Genomic DNA, 20,111 nt, shown 5'->3' on the forward strand with positions numbered 1-20,111 from the left:
AGTACCTATGTAGGTAGGATAATGTGCCCCACGTTTGGCGCGTCCCCCTCTGCCCCCCCAAAAGGCTGCAACCACTTTACGCGACTTTTTTGAGCGAGACAACAAGAAGGCGGTCACCACCAGGCGCGTCCTCCAACTTGCGACCAGCCAACTCCCATTTCTTTTTTTGACGCTGCCTTCACTTATCTACCAGATCTCGCCTCGCCCTCTCTCCTCCATCAATTCCACTCTCTTCTGATTTTCTCTATTGAAGCAACAAAAGGGCTATTCAGCTTAGCTGCAAGTCTGATCTCTGTCCTCGCTGTGCCCGCCCTCTTCGACACCGGCTTCACCGCACAACTGGAAACAACACCAGATCCAAACCCGCCACCATGTCTGTCGTGTCGCTCCTCGGGGTTCAGGTGAACAACAACCCCTCCAAATTCACCGACAAGTACGAGTTCGAAATCACCTTTGAGTGCTTGGAGCAGCTCGAGAAGGGTATGGCAGTTGCTTTTGTTTTGCGCCCATGATTCTCTCCAGTACATTCGCTAACATTGGCACGCATCCAGATCTTGAGTGGAAGCTGACTTATGTGGGATCCGCCACGTCGTAAGTAGCCCCCTACCAGTCTGTCTCTCAATAAGAGCAATCCCCTGACTAGGCTGGACAGTGATCAATATGACCAAGAGCTCGACTCGCTCCTTGTCGGCCCCATCCCCGTCGGTGTGAACAAGTTCATCTTTGAGGCCGACCCCCCAGACACGAAGCGCATCCCCGAGACCGAGATTCTGGGTGTTACTGTCATCCTCCTCACCTGCGCTTACGATGGGCGCGAGTTTGTCCGTGTCGGCTACTATGTGAACAATGAATATGACTCGGAGGAGCTGAACGCTGAGCCCCCGACCAAGCCCATTGTGGAGCGGATCCGGCGCAATGTGCTCTCGGAGAAGCCCCGAGTCACCCGCTTCGCCATCAAGTGGTAAGGAACACTGTTTCTAGACGCTGTACCCATCATAAAGACTAATCAACTTTGGCACACAGGGATTCCGAGGCGTCTGCTCCCGCCGAGTTCCCTCCCGAGCAGCCCGAGGCCGACCTGGCGGCTGACGAGGAAGACTACGGCGCCGACGAGGCCGCCGAGGACGAAGAGGAAGCTACCGCTGAGAATGGAATCGCCGAGGCTGTCAACGGCGAAGAGGTCAAGGGCGAGGATTCCGCCATGGCTGGCGTTGACGAGACTGCCGAGAACGGAGCCGATGAGGACGAGCTGTCCGATGAGGGCAGCGAAGACATCGAGGGCGAGAGCGAGGACGAGATGGAGGAGGAGGAAGAGGAGGGCGAGGGCGAGGGCGAGGCCGCTGGCGGTGATGAGATGGAGGTTGACACCGACGTCAAGGCCGATGCCGCACACCCTGCCCAGGTTGCTTCGCACTGACCTGTCTAGGCAGCTCTGCACAGCCTTTCCCTCCTTCCCTCCGCTACGATAGACCCTCCACACGTTGGTCAATGTTTCACTGCTCTCGAGTTGTTTGTCTCAGCGCTTGATGTTTTACGAGATGGGATTAGGTATTCCACGAGGCTTGGGAGTGATAGGGGGAAGCTGATATCAGGAAAGTAATGTCGTTATGTGGATTATGCGTGGCAGTACAAAATGGGGGCTTTGAGCCGAGGTAGAACAAAGATATCCTAGTGGTGGTAGACGATAGATGAGATGACGAACCACAATGCTTTTCCATATCTGCCGTTGCAACTTGAGGGAGTGATCAACGAGGTCACCTGGCCCTCGTCGTGTTGGATTTACTTTGCGCCAAGACCCTACCTAGTCTAATGTATGTATGAGTCTTGGGGATGATAGCGGGCTAACGCCAGCGTCGGGCGCTGAATTCCGCGTCCGTCAGACAACTGGAGGCTGGCAATGGACACGCTGCGGATATCGGCGGGATTGGCGATCTAGGGATTGGCCCAATGCCATGTGCACCGAATCCGGGGCCTGGGAGAGGCAGTGGAGGGCAGCCTAGCGCCACTGCATGCACGCTCGTTAGGCACCGGCTGTGAGGTGCACATTGCATCCATTTGATCAGACATGTGCATTCAATCAACACGAACCTCATGGAACACCCAGGGCGGGATTGCTGCCCGTTGGCTTCTGATGACGTGCCCGATCGTCAATTGGTAAGCATCCTACCTTGTTACCGCATGCATGTGTACATGTAAGTTATGTCACCCAAACAAATTGCATGCGCCCCTCTCCTGCAGACACCCGATGCGGTACCCACAGGCTCGCTCGGTCGACTCTTTGGTCCCGGTGTTGCTCAGTCTTGGCCAAATACTTTATCTACCTGTACCAGTCGCGACCAGTTTCACCTCGTGCGAACCCCAAGCTTCGCTGAGAGGGTATTACGACATGCAGGGCGGACGATGCATGTTTGCCGAGAGCTCCAAGGTGTGCTCCCAGCCAGTCGGATAGGCTCGTGCTGTCCCCCGTCGCGCTCCTAGTTGCACAGCGTGATCAGTCGGGGCGTGCCGACGACACACACCAGTGCGGCTGAGCTGCTACTGCTCCCTCTCCCAAGTTCATTTGCTCTCGACGATACCGGTGGTCAGAAGAATTGCCAAATGGCAACTGCCGACAAATGGAGACGCGAGCCGGCCTCTACCTAGTCAATCCCAGTGGTGCTCAACTTCTCAAGGTAGGGGCCGATGCCCGCCTGTGTGCCCGGCCGCCGGCCACTCTCAACTCCAGTCTGGTCTCTCCCTCTCTAATTGACCTGTCATTTCTCCTCCTCTCCGGCCTAGGCCTCCTGATAGCTCCCCCACGTTCGAACATTCCCTTTTCGTGCTGACCGACGGCCGGTGAGGCTGAGCCTCCTTGGTCAACCTGCCCGACCTATCTGTTTGTCTGACCAGACTAGGCACGTTTTTGTTTTTGGGGCATTTCCCTGGGCATTTGGCAACGCTTCATTTTCTTCAAATATGGCAGATGGACCAGGTTGCTTCGTTCTTTCCAAGATTGGTCTACTACACCTTCCATCCTCTACTCCTGTCCTACCTCTCGCTCCTCTTACTTAGCAAACCTGCCATCACGCAATCACCCAAGTCAAATGATTGCACATTGCAAAGTTTGCTGCTGCCTTATAGGTTATTGTTGCTAGTTGTCTCACAACCGTGAATTCGTTATATCAATACCATCAATACAACAAATTGCTTCGGGGTCCGTTCTTCAGTGACCATGGCGACTCGTCACCGGAGTCCGGATGAGCTCCTGCGTGCTGTAGAGCAACACCAGGAGCAGTACCTCCGCAGCCTCAGAGCCCTGCACGAATCCATGTTCGCCGTCCGCCAGAGGACCAACAGTGGCGGGCTGAAGATGGAACGCACGGGCAGCAATGATATTGCCTCGGGCTCTCCCACGCTCGCCGCTCTCCATGGGCCTCCTTCACCCTTGCCGCCACCCGCCCACACCTCGACCGGACTGAGCACTTCGTCTCTTCAGTCCGGAGGCCACAAGCGGGGACGACGGCGGACGAACGAGCTCGGCGACCCGGCCATGGCCCTGGCCGCCGTCGGCGAGAAGAAGAACATACCCGTCTCGCTCTATGAGGCAGACTCGGATGTGGACGATGATGATGTAGCTTTTATCCCGCTCTTGCCACCGTCGCAGTCCACTGCCATTCCCGAGTACAAGGTTCCGTCTGTGCAGCGTCCATTGCCCGCCTATGCGCTGACTGAAGATGAATTGGACTTGCACTTTGACCACATCGAAATGTCCCCCCAGACGGAGATCTGGAGGAAGAGACAAGACATGGCTATGCCCGACGTTTTCCGTGACCTTTCTTTACACTCGGACGATGCCGACCTATACAAGAATGCCACATATGAAGTCTACGATGTTGGACGAGAGGCTTTCCCCAACGCACTACATGACAACCGAGGCAACGCGGACAATGAGACGCTCGAAGCACGCGATGTGTGGAATACTCTCAAAGTCAGCACCCCCTCTATGCAAAGCCCAATACCACCTGAAGCGGCCGGAGACTAACGTTTTGTAGGAAGTCAACACGCACGGCGATGCTGTTGGAAGAATGACGTATGGAAAAGTCTCCCATCTGGTCTCTAGGTCCATGGTAACAGTCCCAGCATCCTACAAGAACCATCTCCTGCCATACTCGGCATCGCGCATGCAACCCTGAGCCGGCACTTTGATATGAACGAGCTTTATCAGCATCTTATCACGACCGAGGGCAACAAGGGCAGGACTAAGGTAGGCTGAGGCTGACCGATACCATTCAGCGCGGCAACGAGATGCTGATATGCCCAGGCTTACATGAACCGGCTCTTTGAGCCCGATCCCATCAAACGGCAAACCTTCTTCTTCGTCTTCAAATACTACACCGTCGTCAACCCAGGAGTCGCGCCCTCCCCCTGGCAGCACTACGACTACAGGCCTCCCGACCGGAAGTCCATTGATCATATTGACATCGCAGAGTGCAGCTCCGTGCTCGCGCTTGCCCTCATCGGCCCGACGATCAAGGAGATACACCTGAGGAGCCGGAAAAGAAAGCCCGTGCAGATCGGGCACGTCTCAGACCCGTTTGCGCCGTGGCATCTACTCAATATCCAATGCTTCCCTGACGACCGGCACTCGATCAGAGTAGAGGACGCCAACCGACCGCTCTACTCGGGCCCGTATGCCTTTCTCGACGCGCTGGCGTCGGAGTACAAGGATGCCGTCAAGCGCAACATGCAGCTCAATGAACTCATTACTGGGCTGATAACACCTCCGGTGCGTTGATGCTCGCAGTCATCCATGAAGTTTCTTCTTTAATCGGCTACTGACACCAAATCTCGGCACGCAGAATCAGTTCATCTTTGATGTCAAGTTGCGAGACAAGCTGCTGTTCGAGGACAAGGACTTTACCTACTCGCGCAGATATTTCTGGGCCTACAACTCGCTGGGCGTCATCAATGACGGCATCAAGGCCATGAGGGATGCGTACACCGACACGTTCAACGACGACTTCTGGACGGGTCGGCACCAGACGCTGTGGCCCCTGTTGGAGCTGTCTTCGACCGAGTCGCTCAACTACCTCGACAAGCTGAGCAGCTTGAGGTACGAGCTCAACAAGGCCGTGGAGGACTTGGAAAAGGTCCAGTTCAAGAATGAGCGCCTGCGCAAGGAGATCATGAGTCTTAGGGAGCAACTCTTCTCTGGCAGCAGCGTCAAGGAGAGCCGGCGGGCGATCGAGCAGGGAGACAACATCAAGATACTCACAATGATCTCGATGATCTTTTTGCCGCTGACGTTTGTCACCGTGAGTCTTTTCCCTTTCTCTTTCCTTGTCTTTTGGTTCCCTCTCAGTAGTTTATTGGCCACAAACTATCCCCATGATGGAAACTGACAATACGCTTTCCGCAGTCCGTGTTCGGCATTACAGAATTCCACTACTCGGCCGAGGACTGGCGCTTTCCCGTCGTGATGGTCTGCGTTTGCGTTCCCTTCTTCGTCTTTGTCGTTCTCCTGCAGACACGCGCCGGCATGGGCGCGCTGAAGAGAGTCGGGCACGCCTTTGACGGCCTGTTCACGGGCGACCGGGTGCGGAACCGCCGCGAGAGGCGGATGCAGCAGCTCGCCCTCGAGGCGCAGCAGATCCAGGCGGCAGCACAGAGCAAGGACGACGTCGCCTCGGTCAGGGCGGGCCGGAGGAGGGCGAGCGTGTTCCGCGCTCGGTATCCGCGCAGGGGCCGGCGCGGGGCGAGTGCTGGAGCCGGAGCCGGAGCCGGAGCTGACGAAGGGCGGAGTGTGAGAGCGAGCAGCGTGAAGCGGTGGTGGAGGTGGAGTCGGCAGGGGAGAGAGAAGATGCGGGCTATGGAGGAGGGTGGTGTGTAAGAGGTTCCTTGGCTTGGTAGTTTTGGGCATCTCGACGTTCATCGAGGTGGTTGATGGTGATGATGATGACAGCGACGATGATTGACTTATGTACGATTTACGATTCTTCATGACTCTATACGATATCCTAATAGCTGACCCATGCATGATGTAATGAATACAGGCGCGAAGACGTGCGCCCATTTTTGCTTGCGTTGGTTCCCCCTTCTCTATGCAATAATCACACCCTTCCGTAGAGTGGACCTCGTTCCATCTGCCCGTACATACAAGATATCCATGCGCGCGCACGAGAGAGGAGGTGGTCGCCTCGACCTCCAATCTCCTATGATGAAACCACGACCTCGAAAGAAAGCCTCTTCTGCCTCATTCAGATTTTGCTATTGCTTGACGCCGTCGACCTTGCCGTCGACCGTGCCGTCCATGGGCGGGCCCTCGGTGCTGCCGCCGGCGCCGGCCGCGGCCTTGTCCCGCTGCCACTCGTCGGGGGTCTGGCACTTTGCGCTCCAGGCGTGTATCCGGGCGATCTCGTCCTTGAGGGCGGCGTTGACGAGCCGGTGGCGCCTGAGGGAGTTCTTGCCGGCGAACTCGGGGGAGACGATGAGGGTCGTGAAGGATTGGCCGCAGCCGCCTGTCGTATAAAAGCTTAGTGAGCGTTCTTCTTCTTTTCTGTTCTGGTTCCTTTTGTTTGCAAAGAGATAAAAGGGCAAGGGTGTGCGGCGCATTTGGAGGCAAGAAGGTAGGTAGGTAGGTACCTACCGGACATGTCTGTGACCTCGACGTGCACGGCCTTGAGGCGCTCCTCAATGGCGGCCTTGATTGAGGCCTCTGTGATGTCTGTTGACTCCATCTGCGCGCTGGACTGCTTTGCGACTGTTGCGCGCACGATCTGCTATAAGGTAGCTATGGGGGGCGGGCGTTTGAATCGAGGAGGGAATTGGGATGCCCTGCAGGATTAGGTAGTTGGGTGATGATCTGATACGATTAGAGTGTTTCTCTCCCGTAGTCTCCGTCGTCGGACCACAGACAATTCCCGTCGCGTGTTTTCCTGTCGTAGAAGTATTCTGGCTATTGATTCAAGTGATTGCGCAGAGTGGTTCGGCATGTCGCAATCTACCCCACGTTGGATGATGGGAAAAGAGACCCCTGCTTTTTGTCAGCAGCATTTGCGGCAGAGGGCGCCGAGAACTCTCGGGGCGTTTGCGACGTCATATTTTTTTTTTCGTGGAGCTCTCTGGCTCTCTGGGATCAACTGTAAGGTTCAGAGTTTCAGTGGGCCCGAGCTTGTGACGGAGGGCCCCCATAATTGCAATTCAGCAGAGCTTGGGCACCACTGAGCTTGAACTCGGAATCCCATGTGTGTGTGCAGCTCAAAGAAGATACTATCGACAGCTTTGCTCTCAATGAAAAGTGCTCAATGCCATCTATGAAGCTGGCCTTTTCATTTCTCACTCGACGGCCAATTCCATCTCGAAGTTTCCGCGCCATCTCTGGTTCTGCAGCGCTTCAATCGCCCCCTCTGGCATCTCATCCAGGCTGTCACTCGCGTCGTCTTCATCCTCCGTCTAGAAGCCGGCCCTTGTCCACGACTGGCAAGATGAACATCCAGAGCTCGACCTTCACCGAGCATGTGGTCAATGCTATGAGATCGCTGTGAGCCGCATTGGCATTTCTTCACTCTACAAGAAGCACATACGCTAACATCTCTTCTTCAAGATACCCCGAGGAGCTGGCAGACCGTGCCTGGGACAACGTAGGCCTCCTCCTCGAGAACTCCGAGCAGGCCTCCGAGGCTACGCCCACAGTCCTCCTGACGAACGATCTCACCCCCGAGGTCGCAGAGGAGGCCATCGCCAAGGGCGCCTCCGTGATCGTCACTTACCGTAAGCCAGAAGAAGCAACCCGTGCGTGGGGTTGCCAGCAGCAGCAGCGCTGACAACCACCACAGACCCCTTCATCTTCCGCGGCCTCAAGTCCGTCACCCTGCGCGACCCGCAGCAAAAGATCCTCATCCGCCTCGCCCAGGCCAACGTCGCCGTCTACAGCCCCCACACCGCCATGGACGCCGCCCTCGGCGGCATCAACGACTGGCTCGCCGACATGGTCGTCCGGCCCGCCGACGGCTCCGCCCCGGCGGCCCGCGAGGCCGAGCGCCGCGTCGTGCAGCCCGTCGCGCAGCCGCCGCCGGGCTTCGAGGGCACGGGCTACGGCCGCCTCGTGCGGTTCGAGAGCGCCGTGCCCTTCGGGGCCGTGGTGCGGGCCGTGGCGCGCGGCGTGGGCGGCATGAGGCGCGTCATGGTCGCCGCGCCCAGGAGGAGGCGGGACGGAGGAGGAGGAGGAGGAGCCAAGGCGAGCGCGGACGAGGTGTCGTCCGCGGCGGTGTGCGCGGGCTCCGGCTGGGACGTGCTCAAGGACTGCGACGCCGACGTCTTCGTCACGGGGGAGACGAGCCACCACAGCGCGCTGCGGGCGGTGATGCTGGGCAAGCGCGTGGTCATGGTGTTCCACAGCAACTCGGAGCGGCTGTTCCTCAGGCAGCGCCTGCAGGGCCAGCTGCGGGACCACCTGCGCGGCCAGGGCGTCGAGTGCAGCGTGCTTGTGTCCGAGGCGGATGCGGATCCCTTTGAGATCTGGGATGTGGATGACATGCCTTGATCGGGTGGGGGCTAGGGATCCGAGTTGTTTGGACAGGTACATATCATGGCGAGGTGGTTTCGGGGAAGAAAAGTAGGGGGGTTATATGTTCAGGTCAATAATGCCATGACAATGAATGATCAAGCGCTTTGGTTCCATTTCGTCATATTTATGTGCACTCGCGGTCATCAACTCGTAGCAGAATCCTCTCCTCTCAGTGCTGCATCTCCTTCCCGCAGGCAGGCCTCTACATCCGCCCCGCCGAGGCCCTTCTCCCTCCACGTCTCCAGCAGCCTCCGCGGCATCGCCCACGCCTCCCGCGCCTCGTCCTCCCGCCCCTCCCGCACGAGCTTCCGTATCCTCTCGGGCGCGGCGAGCACCTGCACCGCCAGCTCCCGCGTCCTCTTGCGCCGCGCCGCCTGCTCGTCGTCGTCGTCGTCGGGCGGCGGCACCGCCCTGCGCAGCTCTTCCCTGATGGACGACGCCTGGCTGTAGATCTGCGCTATCGCCGGGTCGAGCGTCGAGGCCATGGGGTTCAGGGGGTCCATGTTCTCCCTCATCTGGCGTACGAGTTTTCGCTTCACGTCAGCATACATACATACATACATACACGCACGAGACGTGTGGCACACCCGTGTGAGGGTACGTATCTCACCTTCTTGATCGTCTCGGTCGCCGCGATCAGCTTGCTGTAGTTGTCGTACACGAGCGCCTTCTTCTCGGCGTCGAGCGCCCGGATCTCGCCCAGCACGCGCGCGTACCGCCGCAGCAGCTCCTCGAGCCCGCAGCCCTCGAGCGCGCGCTTCACGTACCCCTCGGCGTCAAAGTCCGGCCGGTCCATCTCGGACGCCGGGGCCAGGCCCGCGGACCGGGGGCCCCCATCGCCGCCGCCGCCGCCGCCGCCGCCGAGGCCGATGCTGATGCCCAGCGCGTCCTCTGTGATCTCGACCGTCGGCGTGTCGGGGTTCGCCGCCTTCTTGAGGTTGTAGTACTCGCGCAGCGCGGCGCGGTTGCGGCGCTGCTGCTGCTGCTGCTGCTGCTGCTGGCCCGCGACCGGAGGAGGTGCAGAGGAGGACGCACTGTTGGGGTTGGGTGAGCCGCGCGGAGTGTCGAGGCTGGGCCGGGTGGAGGACGTCGGTGTCGTGAGGATGTTTTGCGAAGAGGGGACGCGGCGCGGGTGGCCCGGCACCGAGTGGTCTCGCGGGGAGGCGATAGTAGACATCTTGGGAGGTGGTCCTCGAGGAGGATGGGATGTCGAGGTCCTCCTTGAGAGGGACTGGCCGCCGGTCAAGAGCTAGGGGTGTAGGGGCTGTCGGAACTCTCTTTGATGATTTGGATATTTATCTCTAGGATATTCGCCGGGGGGGTAAATTGGCTCACACTCGTGCAGGGAGAGGTTCGGGAGTTGGCGAAGATTGAGTAGGCAAGGAGAGAATTGAGTGCAAGCTCCAGCCCGGAAGACACGATGTTCATGGCAGGCAGGCCATCACTGCACGCTGAAGGGTTGGAGCTAATGCAGCCGGAGGAGCACTGACCTCTGCGGCTGCAACGCTAAATGGCCGACTAGTCCAGCGCCCCCGCTAGCGGGCCGGTTCCCAAGTTCCGGGGTCCCAGGGTTCCAATTGTCTCAGTAATAAGCCCTTGCACAGCACAACTATCACGGGCTCACATGAAAACACCCCTTCGCTCTCAGTATCAAACTCCATGCCCTCCATGTAAAACAAGCTACCACGACACAGACCATTATCCCTACTTCCCTGCCCGCATTGCCCAACCTCTCATCCCTCCCCCCCCCAGAACCGCCGAAAAGAAAAGAGAATGGACCTCCCCTCCCAGATCCGCACAGCCCTGACAACAACCCACTCCCTCCCTCCCCCGTCCACAGCCTGGCTGCAGGCCCTCCTCTCCTCCCAGCGCCACCCGCCCCCTCCCCTGCCCACCCTCGTCGCCACCGCCCGCGCCCGCCTCCTGGCCGCAGACCTCACGACGCCAGGCCTGCTCGACCCCGCCGCCGCCGCTCCCAGCAGCTGCTTGCCGGCCGTCGCGCCCAGCGTCGCCGAGGCCCGCCTCCCGCGCGACGCCGTCGTGCAGGTCCTCGACGTCGAGAACCTCGCGCGCAGCCGCTGGGACCAGGTCGAGGAGCTCGAGGCCATCGAGCGCGGCGAGCAGACCCGCGGCCGCGAGGTGGTCCGCCTGCCGCCGCCGGGGAGCGAGGAAGGCGAGGACGACGACCGGGGGGGCGCCGCGCCGACGCAGCAGCAGCAACCGCGCGGGCCAGCTGCTGCTGCTACTGCTGCTGCTGCCACCACCACCGGTGCAGGAAGCGCGGGTAAGCCCGCGGGCAAGAATGCGACGCACAGGGTCGTGCTGCAGGACTGCAAGGGGCAGAAGGTGTTTGGCCTGGAGCTCAGGCGCCTCGATCGTTTCGGCGTCGGGGAGACGGTCATCGGGGAGAAGATCGTGCTCAAGGCCGGCACGGTGGTAGCCAGGGGCGTTGTGCTGCTCGAGCCGGCGACCTGCAAGCTCTTGGGCGGCAAGGTCGAGGCGTGGCAGAAGAGCTGGGTCGAAGGGAGGCTTGCGCGGTTGCGTGAGGCCGTCGGTGCAGATCGACGATAGGTTGGAGGAACGTGGCATTCAGGGCATGGCATATCACAGCGTTACAGCATAGAACAAGGCCCGGGAGGGGAAAGCGTCAATGATACCCATTTGGCATTTTATTTTCATTCGTTCCACGTTTCCTAACACATGACTGATGTGCTTCATACATACATATGGACATGATCAAGGTCTGTTTACTTGTCACTCTTTGCTCAACGCCCAGAAATGGCATCTACCATCGACTCCCATCCTGCAGCAGACCAAGGGGCGATCATGAGCGCCCTCTGTGCATCGGCTGCCTTTCTCGTGCCAGAGTGCGCAGCCGCCAGCTCATCCGCACCGAGCTGTCCACGGGGTGCAATACCCTTGAGCGCAACGCGGAGCGCCATGTCGGACGGGTAATCAGAGTCGCCACTGATCTCGGCCAAGTTTGACCAGCCGTGCGGCAAGTCGGGGTGCAGCATGATGTCAGTCTGAGCCTGCGTGAGAACATCGACGCCCACGTCCTCCGCGTCCTTGGACAGGGCAGCGATGGCCTGCAAGACATCCCCAATCTGCGATTGCTCGATAGCTGTGACCTTCTCACTCGTCCGCAGCGTCAGAAGCTCGGCTACCACGGCCTCGAGACTCTCGCTGTCGTCATCGAGAAGTGCAATGATTCCAAGGAGGATCACCGACTGCACATGCTCCGGCCGCTGCTCAATGACCTCAAACAGCATGGTCCGCGCCTTTTCCCGCGCGTCTTCGGTACCCGTGGCCCATAGAACTTGAGCAAGAACGCAGACCGCGTCCGGGTCGTGGTTCGACTCCTCGAGAGCAGTTTCAAAGTAGCCGACTGCTTCGTTCACGTCCTTCTCATAGTAACGCGCCAAGCCCACCGTCAGATGCGCCGACAGTCTAGCCTTGTTGCGTTCCTCCGTAGACAGCTCGCTGTCTGATTCGTCACTGGTGAGCTCAAGCGCCATCTCGCCGCACTCTACGGCGCTCGCGTAAGCCCCTGATGCCAGGTATGCCCGCGCCAGATCCGTCTTGGCAAGTGCAAAACGCTTGAGTGACAAAGTAGACTCGGACACCTCGTAATCAGCCTCGAGTTTGGTGCAAAGTTGCTCCAGAACCTTGACCGGATCGGTAGAAGATCCGATGCGCTCCTGGAACATGGAGAGAAGGTGGCCGTACTCCAGGTTTTGTGGCTTGAGTGCTTGAATCTGGGTCAAGGCAAAAAGTGGCTGTAGCAACGACATGATGCGTAGATCTGTGGGTGCCGTCATGATGTTGTCAAAGACAGCAATTGCAAACTGCTCTCTTGACACCAGTGATGATGACTCTGATATCTCCATTGCATGCGTGAAGAGCGCACGAGCTTCCTTGATATCGCCCAGGAGCAAGGCAACGAAGCCTTGCCCAACCCAGGCGTGGGCGTAGTCATGGTCGTTCGACTGCGCTCTGGAGAAGGCCTCGTTGGCAAACTGAACATCATTCTGAAGGAGTGCTAGTGTTCCGAGATTGGTCCACGCGTGCGCGCTCCTCTCGTTCAGGAACAAGCTGCGAACAAAAGCGTGCTGAGCCACGGACGGGTTCAGCTCGCTCGTGGCGACACCCAAGGCATTCCAGAATTCAGAATTGCCGGCTTCTAGCTCGATTGCCCGCTTGAAGCAGCGTATCGCAGCTTTCTGATACCGGCTCGCCTTCTTGCGTAGCTGATCTGGGAGGCTCAAGTGCGCCCTATATTCAGCCCAGCCCAAGTTGTAATGCGATACTGCCTGCGCGTGAATATCATGTGCTGAGCCATGCAAGGCCCTCTTGTGAGCTACCAAGGTTGCATGGATGCAACGAGTCAACTCGACGCCGATCTTTTCATCGTCGGAGAACAAACCCTTTGCAAGGATCACCTCTGGGCCTACATGGTCGATGTCTTTCATCGTATCATAGTCGGCGGGTGCAAGACCGTCAAAGAGTTTTTGTACAGCCTCGAGAGGAAAATCGGCAGTGCGGCCCTGCACGCTAGAGAAGACTGAGCAGGCGTCGGCCACGGCCTTCCAGAAGTTGAAAGTGGTGGAGATAGCCCCGGGAGCTGTGGTAGCATATTCTAGGGTGTCAACGGCGAGTTTGACTGCCTTGCCATACTGCCCCTTTTCCAGGCAGTCCAATGCGTTGTCAACCATAGTCTGCATGAGGGCAATGGCCACACCCTCCTCGTCTGCCCGGCCAGTGATGACTTCTTGGTAAAGCGCGATGGACGCATCGAAGTCTCCGAGCTCTCGCTTGATGTTGGCAAGCATGAACTTCGTGAACCACGTATCGCCAAGTCTCTCGGCTCCTCCAGACTCCTCCAGACTCTGAGCCTGCTGGATGGCTTTGGTAGCAGCGACATGGCGACCTGAGCTGTGATAGCTCTCGCCAAGTCCTACCCATGAGTGATAATCGTTCGGCGCAATCCTCAGAGCAGCTTGGAATGAGACGATTGATTTCGCAAAGTCTTGTTTGTTCAACTGCGCCACGCCAAGGGCGGCAAACGGCCAGCTGATACCTTTTCTCTTCGAGCCCGGAGGGGGCCGCACTTTCCCAGAGTCGACGACTCGCTGTGCGACCAGCTCAACTCGATCCCAGTCCCCATCGTCGGCAAATGACCGCGCCAGCCTCTCTGCCGACTCGACCTCCGATGATGACAATTCGACCGCCTTCAGAAAACACGACCGTGCGCGCTTCTTATCGTTATTATAGTCGGCGTAGAAAATACCCAGGCTCGTGTAGGTCGGTGCGTAGCTAAGATTCGTCCGCAGCGCAGCCATGAAGTGAGCGTATGCTCCCTTGCGATCCTTCCTTGCCGCCTTGGACGTGTCCAGATTCCAAATACACATTCCCAGCCTGTAGTGTGTTTGCGCGACAAGATCCTTCGAGGCCCCTTTCTTCTCCTCGAGGAGGGAAAGTGCGCGCTCCAATTCGTCCTTGGCAGTTGCGTGATCACCGTTGAGTGCCTTGACCCAAGCAGCTTCGGCCATGACACGTAGATTGTCCGGTGCCCGCTTCAATGCCCGTTCAAGAAATCCTATCGCTTCGTCATACTCCTCCTCCTCTTCATAGATCAATCCGATACCAATCATGGCCGGTGTCGAAGCCGGATCGTGCTCAAGAACAAGGTCAAAGAGCTTCTTTGCCTCTTGGTGGTTTCTCGGTGACTGATAGAAGACGAGAGCGGTGCCGAGGTGTACTGAGAATGCATCTTCGGTATTCTGGAAGGATAGCCCGCTCTTGAGCCTCTGGTCTTTGACATGGCTTTGCGCCTTTCGCATCAATTCCACGTTGCTCTCATGTTCCTCCAGGAACTCGTAGTATTCACCCATCATTCGGTAGGCCAACAGAGAATCTGCGCCGGTGATGCCTTCGGTCATGATGAACAAACGCTCCTCGTCAGTTGGCGGTATAAAGGTCGACGGTACTCCTCCTTCCTCGTCATCTTCGCTCTCATCCTCCGCACCATTCGGCGATGATGGGTTTGCACCTTTCTGTTCTAGGAGCTGTTTTGGGAACGGAGAGATGTCACTGGACAGATAGCCAGTAAGGACGCGGCATAGGTCGCTGTCAGGGAAGAAGGTGCAGTAGTCGGCAAGCACGGTAGGATCCCATTCCTTGACCTCTTTATGATCTTGCCAATCGATTGTGATGTCCCAAGCGAGCTTGAACGGGTGTTTGATGATGACCATATCGTTGGCGAGTTTGATAACAGTCTTGAGCTCCTCACTCTTCTCTTTCCCTTGAAATACCAGGAGACGCTCGTAGCAGTACTGGATCAACTTCTCTTCGTAGTTCCGACGCACATCATCATCGGTGGCCCAGTCAATCATCTGACGGTAGATATGCCCCAGCTTGCTCTCCGTGTACACCTCTCGTTTGACATCGAGAGTCACCTGACTGAGCCTTGCGCCGATCCTCGTCCTTCGTTCGCCAATCAGAGTGTTGATGAGCTTCTTGTCCTCGGCTTCAACAATTTGAGCCATGATGTCGTAAGTCTTGGAAGGGTGAGGGACGCGGGCTTCCAGCGCGGGATAGATAGGGCTTCCAGGGAGGATCACGTCCAGTGCAGCGACATATTGCATACGGTCTCCCTTCATCCTGACAAAGTCGACGAACTTGTCCACCAAGTCTTGGCACTTGTACATCTGATCCGCGTCGCGGTATAACTCAGCCAATTTGACAACTGCCGATTGGTACTCAGCCAGCTTCCTTGTGGCTTGCCGCTCGTAGCCTTTGATGAGGCCCTGCCATGCTGGCAGCTCTGCAGGCCGCAACCTGGTTGCCGCTAGGTAGACTTTTTCTGCTTCATCTGCTTGGCCCTTCTTGTCCAGGGCAAACCCGAGAAATATGTGGCTGTGTCTGGTGTCAGTCGCAAATGAATCAGGCTCCTGGGATTAACGAGAACGTACGCCTGATAGTTCTTAGGATCCTTTTGTACGATAGACTCGGCTTGTTGAACGGCCTCGTCAAACTTTTGCTGTTTGATAAGCTCATTAATGGCCTTGAGCTGGGCCTTGGCGCTCGACATGCTGGCGATGTGCTTGCATGAGAAAGGGCGTCGTGCTTCACCTGAGTGTGAGTGTGGGTGAAGAAGTTGGTGGTGAGGTGCGAATGAGATCCGAATGAATCCCCTGGACCTGAGCTGAAGTATCGAGGGATGACTGTTGTTGACTCCAGGGCTTTCTACCTGGGTAGGTAGCCAGGTTGGCAAGAAACAGCTGGAGATGTGAGAACAATCAAGTGACAGCCTCAGTCCAGTCGCGACGCTCAAGCTCAATGCAATGTGTTCCAGGTCCGAATGATGCTGTGGCCCCACCAAAGACCGCTCCTGGATAGCTGGATAGCGCTGTAAACTGCCACGCCTGCCCCAGCGTCAGCAACGCCCCCACTATAAACTGTTATCGGTCCCGCCGGAATGGATGATCTATTGACCCAGCTCTTATCGCCAAAGACCCTGGTCCAAAATTTGTCGATAAGATCAAAAAGTTCAGTAGGTGGATCAGCTTGGATTGAAGAGAGTTCTGGAGATCTCTTGCTCCTACAGATGAAGGCCTTGCATTCCCGGCCCTTTTACCTCAGGAAACACGGCGGTACTGCACAGTATGGAGGAAGCATCTCCGAAAAGGAGGAAACTTGATCACTCCTCCAGCCACAGTCATGCGCAGTCCTTGACCTACGACTCGGCTGCCTCTGCTGGGCTCTACCGCCCAAGCACCTTCATCCTAGAGACCGAGGAACTCCTGAAGGAGATCCGAGTCGACTATGGCCGGGCTCTTTCTGGAGCAGACAGCTTGCTCCATGACCTGAAGAATGCCATCGAAAGCAACATTGAGAGTCATGCGCCTACTCCCGTATGCCAACCCCCGAGCCTTGCACTTGCATCTGCCTGTCGCTGACAAGATCAATCTCTAGATTGCCGAAGCCACTTCCAAGTTCGAAAAGAAGCACAATATCACGATCCCGTATCCAGAGCCGAAGCCTGCGAAGGATGCGCCTTATAAACTGCTGGTCGAAAAGCCGTCACAGTTCAATGTTGTCGGAAGTTATGTGTCCAAAACGATGGTCAAATCACAACAAAACCCATCGGTCGACATGATCGTTGAGATGCCTAAAGAGCTGTTCCAAGAAAAGGACTATGCCAATATGAGATATTTCTACAAGAGGGCGTACTTCTTGGCGAATATTGCGGCAGCTGCAAAAGGGATGGGACAGTCTACGAAACTGTCTTTCGAACTACTGGGCGAGAATCCTCTCCTCCCGGTGATCGTTTTGGAGCCCAGTGCTACGGACAAGAAAGGAAAGAAGTCAGATGCAAATGCCTCTTCGAAGGCGAAGCCGGGAACCGCTTATATTGTTCGCATTATTCCTTGTCACCCGGAAGGTGTGTTCCTGAACTCGAAACTGTCACCTTCCAACAACTGCCTACGGCAAGCTTCCAATGAGGATGAGAAGGCAGCACAAACACCGACGCCATTCTACAATTCCACATTGAAAGCTGACAGCACCTATCTCGCATACCTGCGCTTCCTACGGACCGTCGACAAGTCGTGCGCTGCGTTCAAGGATGTCTGCTTGCTTGGCCGCACGTTTCTTCAACAGAGAGGGTTTGGTGGATCGGTCTCTCGAGGTGGTTTCGGCAACTTTGAGTGGGCGGTGTTGGTCGGATTGCTACTGCAAACCGTCAACAAGAAGGGAGCCTCTGCTCTGTCTCCTTCGTTGAGCAGCACGCAATTGTTCAAGGCTACAATCCAATTCCTCGCAACAACAGATCTTTCCAAGAAGCCCTGTGTTCTCGGATCTCTGCCCGAGGGAGCAGAGAGTGTCCGAGAATCTGGACCTGTCATCTATGACGCCCAGCGCCACCTCAATATTGCATACAAGATGAGCCCGTGGTCTTCTACAGCATTACGACAACATGCTAAGTGGACCTTGGATCTCTTGAGCAGTACCGGAGTCGACCAATTCAACCCGACCTTCATTGTCAAGGCTGATGTTCCCCTGCAGAGCTTCGACCAGTTGTTTCAGATCAACATACCACGCTCTGCCAGCTCCGCAGCGGTTGTCGACCGTCGAGGTCACACGTGGAACGTCGCGGACAGGGTGTTCAGGATCTTGAAAAGAGCGCTCGGGGATAGAGTGAAACTCGTGGACATCCAACTACCGTCGAAGAACGGGTGGCCCTTGGATAAGAAGGTTCCCTCAGACAGTACCTCAGCCCTCACTGTCGGGCTACTCTACGATCCTGCAAATGCTTCTCGGCAGGTGGATCATGGTCCATCCGTCGAAGAGAAGAAGGAGGCGAAGAAGTTCAGACAGTTCTGGGGCGACAAGGCCGAGCTGAGAAAGTTCAAGGACGGCAGCATTCTGGAAACCTTGATCTGGCAAGGCACTACTCCAGCTGATCTCTGCGAGGAAATTGTGCGATACATCATGGGCATCCACCTGCGCCTTGACGATGATGACTTTAACTTCCTCGGTGGTGACTTCACCGCGTTGGTACCCCTGAAGCAGACAGATCCCGCACTCTTTACCGGTGCTCGGGAGGCTTTCAGCCAAGTCGAGCAAGATATTCGAGGTCTTGAGGACCTTCCATTGCAGGTGCGACAGTTGGCACCCATCGCACCCCAGCTCAGGTCGGCGTCCGTCAAGCCTCCTGTCCTGGGGTCCGCCAAAGTCGTGCTCTCCCCTATGGATATTGTAATTTTCTTCGAGGCGTCAGGGAAGTGGCCAGACAACCTTTCAGCCATTCAAAGGGCTAAGATCGCGTTCCTGCTCAAGATTGGCGAGTCGCTGGAAGAAGCCCGGCCCGGCGTCACCACACACATCGGTATGGAGGAGATTCAGTCAGACATCCAGAATCTGGCGTTCCTCGACATTGTCTACCCTGAAAGTGCCGCCTTCCGCCTTCGCATTCACGGCGACTTGGAAGAGGCCCTTCTCGAAAGAAGGACAAAAGACAAGACCCTCGACCAGAACGTCCGCACAGAGGCGGTTCACCTTCTGGCGACATTCAAGCGCCTGTATGCCACACTTCCTCTACACAACCAGATGATCTCTACCGCCGTTACACGATTCCCCGCCCTGTCCCCGACGATCAGACTCGTCAAGTCCTGGTTCAACGCGCACAAGCTCTCCCACCACTTCAACGAGGACCTCATCGAGCTGGCGGTCCTTCATGTCTTCGTCGAGCCCTACCCCTGGCAGGCGCCCTCGAGCCCAGCCACGGGCTTCCTCCGCACCCTCCTCTTCCTCTCCCGCTGGGACTGGCGCACGGAGCCGCTCGTCGTCGACGCCTCCTCGGGTGTCGACGACTTTTCCCCCGCCGACCGCGCCGCGGCGGCCACCCGCCTCGAGGCCTGGCGCAAGATCGACCCGAACATGCACCACACGGTGCTCTTCGCCGCGACCCCGCACGACGCCTCGGGCACGGCCTACACCACGCGCGACGGCCAGCCGCACCCGTCCCGCGTCGCCGCCACGCGCATGACCACGCTCGCCCGCTCCGCGTGCCGGCTTGTCAAGGAGGCCGGCGCCGGCGCCGCGGGCGGCTTCGACCCCCGCCAGCTGTGCCAGACGCCGCTGCGCGACTACGACGTCCTCCTGCACCTCGAACCCCGGGTCGTCAAGGCCGTTCTGCGCGGCGACGACGGCACGGCGCGGCGCTCGCACTTCAAGAACCTCGACGAGCGCGCCGTCGGCGCCCCGCTGGCGCCCGTGCCGGCGCACCCCGTCGCCGCGCTGCTGCGGCAGCTCGAGGCGGCGTACGGGTCCGCGCTGGTCTTCTTCCACGGCGGGCCGGACGACGCCGTCGTCGGCGGCATCTGGAACCCGCAGGTGCACCGGCGGTCGTTCCGGGTCAACATGCCCTGCTCTTTCAGGCCTGCTAGCGATGGCGAGGGGGACGACGATGTTGATGATCATGATGTGATGGAGGTCGATCGGGAGGGGATACTGGCCGAGATCGCTAGGGTTGGCGGAGATGTCATCGAGAAGATTGAGACCAGGGGGTCTTCCTGAGAAGATACGGCCCGTGCTGTGGGCTAGGAGAAGGAGGGCGACCTGGCGACATGTTCTTTCGTACCCGTGATACCACTGAATAGATGGAGAAGAATGACGTGAACGGATCCTTCAACAACGGTCACTGTGCGAGCATTAGGGCCCCTATCATGCATATATTGCGGCATTGAAGTGTGAGAATCAGACGTGAAGATACCAGTGACACTCAGGGGAGCATGTTCACGACAAGTGGGAGTACGTGTAAACCGTTTGAGCCTGATTATAGACCGACAAAGCCTCTCACATAAAAATCAATAACATCGTCTCCCTGCCTATCATATCGTATCACACATGCCAGCCTCCATCAGGATGGCGAGAAAAACAAATAGGAACAATCCACCACTATAGAAGAGATGATGTGGTAGCCGGGGAAAGACAAATAGGAAAAGGAAATCATCAAACAGGGCCACCGGTCCAGCCGAAGAACGAGAAACTAGGTATTGAG

General features: G+C 57.6%; 8 protein-coding genes across 8 annotated transcripts; 5 read left to right on the forward strand and 3 right to left on the reverse strand.

The window, feature by feature from the left end:
- Window positions 1-371: 371 nt before the first annotated feature.
- On the forward strand, window positions 372-1,417 carry E0L32_002747 (uncharacterized protein; the record flags this gene model as incomplete). The annotated part of the gene is made up of 4 exons (XM_031136970.1): window positions 372-480; window positions 552-591; window positions 653-961; window positions 1,024-1,417. The coding sequence occupies 4 exons, from the start codon at window positions 372-374 to the stop codon at window positions 1,415-1,417; spliced, it is 852 nt and encodes a 283-aa protein (XP_030999949.1).
- A 1,794-nt stretch (window positions 1,418-3,211) lies between these two features.
- Window positions 3,212-5,869, forward strand: E0L32_002748 (uncharacterized protein; the record flags this gene model as incomplete). Its single annotated transcript, XM_031136971.1, has 6 exons — window positions 3,212-3,967; window positions 4,032-4,069; window positions 4,120-4,243; window positions 4,301-4,765; window positions 4,839-5,294; window positions 5,399-5,869. 6 exons carry the CDS (start codon window positions 3,212-3,214, stop codon window positions 5,867-5,869), a joined length of 2,310 nt encoding a protein of 769 aa, XP_030999950.1.
- A 377-nt stretch (window positions 5,870-6,246) lies between these two features.
- E0L32_002749 (uncharacterized protein) lies at window positions 6,247-6,716 on the reverse strand (the record flags this gene model as incomplete). Its single annotated transcript, XM_031136972.1, has 2 exons — window positions 6,247-6,497; window positions 6,626-6,716. The coding sequence occupies 2 exons, from the start codon at window positions 6,714-6,716 to the stop codon at window positions 6,247-6,249; spliced, it is 342 nt and encodes a 113-aa protein (XP_030999951.1).
- A 747-nt stretch (window positions 6,717-7,463) lies between these two features.
- Window positions 7,464-8,521, forward strand: E0L32_002750 (uncharacterized protein; the record flags this gene model as incomplete). Its single annotated transcript, XM_031136974.1, has 3 exons — window positions 7,464-7,519; window positions 7,583-7,770; window positions 7,815-8,521. 3 exons carry the CDS (start codon window positions 7,464-7,466, stop codon window positions 8,519-8,521), a joined length of 951 nt encoding a protein of 316 aa, XP_030999952.1.
- Window positions 8,522-8,688: 167 nt separating this feature from the next.
- On the reverse strand, window positions 8,689-9,722 carry E0L32_002751 (uncharacterized protein; the record flags this gene model as incomplete). Its single annotated transcript, XM_031136975.1, has 2 exons — window positions 8,689-9,078; window positions 9,156-9,722. The coding sequence occupies 2 exons, from the start codon at window positions 9,720-9,722 to the stop codon at window positions 8,689-8,691; spliced, it is 957 nt and encodes a 318-aa protein (XP_030999953.1).
- Window positions 9,723-10,318: 596 nt separating this feature from the next.
- Window positions 10,319-11,116, forward strand: E0L32_002752 (uncharacterized protein; the record flags this gene model as incomplete). The annotated part of the gene is made up of 1 exon (XM_031136976.1): window positions 10,319-11,116. The coding sequence occupies one exon, from the start codon at window positions 10,319-10,321 to the stop codon at window positions 11,114-11,116; it is 798 nt and encodes a 265-aa protein (XP_030999954.1).
- Window positions 11,117-11,310: 194 nt separating this feature from the next.
- E0L32_002753 (uncharacterized protein) lies at window positions 11,311-15,638 on the reverse strand (the record flags this gene model as incomplete). Its single annotated transcript, XM_031136977.1, has 2 exons — window positions 11,311-15,463; window positions 15,520-15,638. The coding sequence occupies 2 exons, from the start codon at window positions 15,636-15,638 to the stop codon at window positions 11,311-11,313; spliced, it is 4,272 nt and encodes a 1,423-aa protein (XP_030999955.1).
- Window positions 15,639-16,212: 574 nt separating this feature from the next.
- E0L32_002754 (uncharacterized protein) lies at window positions 16,213-19,627 on the forward strand (the record flags this gene model as incomplete). The annotated part of the gene is made up of 2 exons (XM_031136978.1): window positions 16,213-16,461; window positions 16,523-19,627. The coding sequence occupies 2 exons, from the start codon at window positions 16,213-16,215 to the stop codon at window positions 19,625-19,627; spliced, it is 3,354 nt and encodes a 1,117-aa protein (XP_030999956.1).
- Window positions 19,628-20,111: the final 484 nt, after the last annotated feature.

Source organism: Thyridium curvatum (assembly GCF_004353045.1).
Source record: "Thyridium curvatum strain D216 chromosome Unknown NODE_11_length_606192_cov_83.229133, whole genome shotgun sequence".
Taxonomy (NCBI): Eukaryota; Fungi; Ascomycota; class Sordariomycetes; order Thyridiales; family Thyridiaceae; genus Thyridium; species Thyridium curvatum.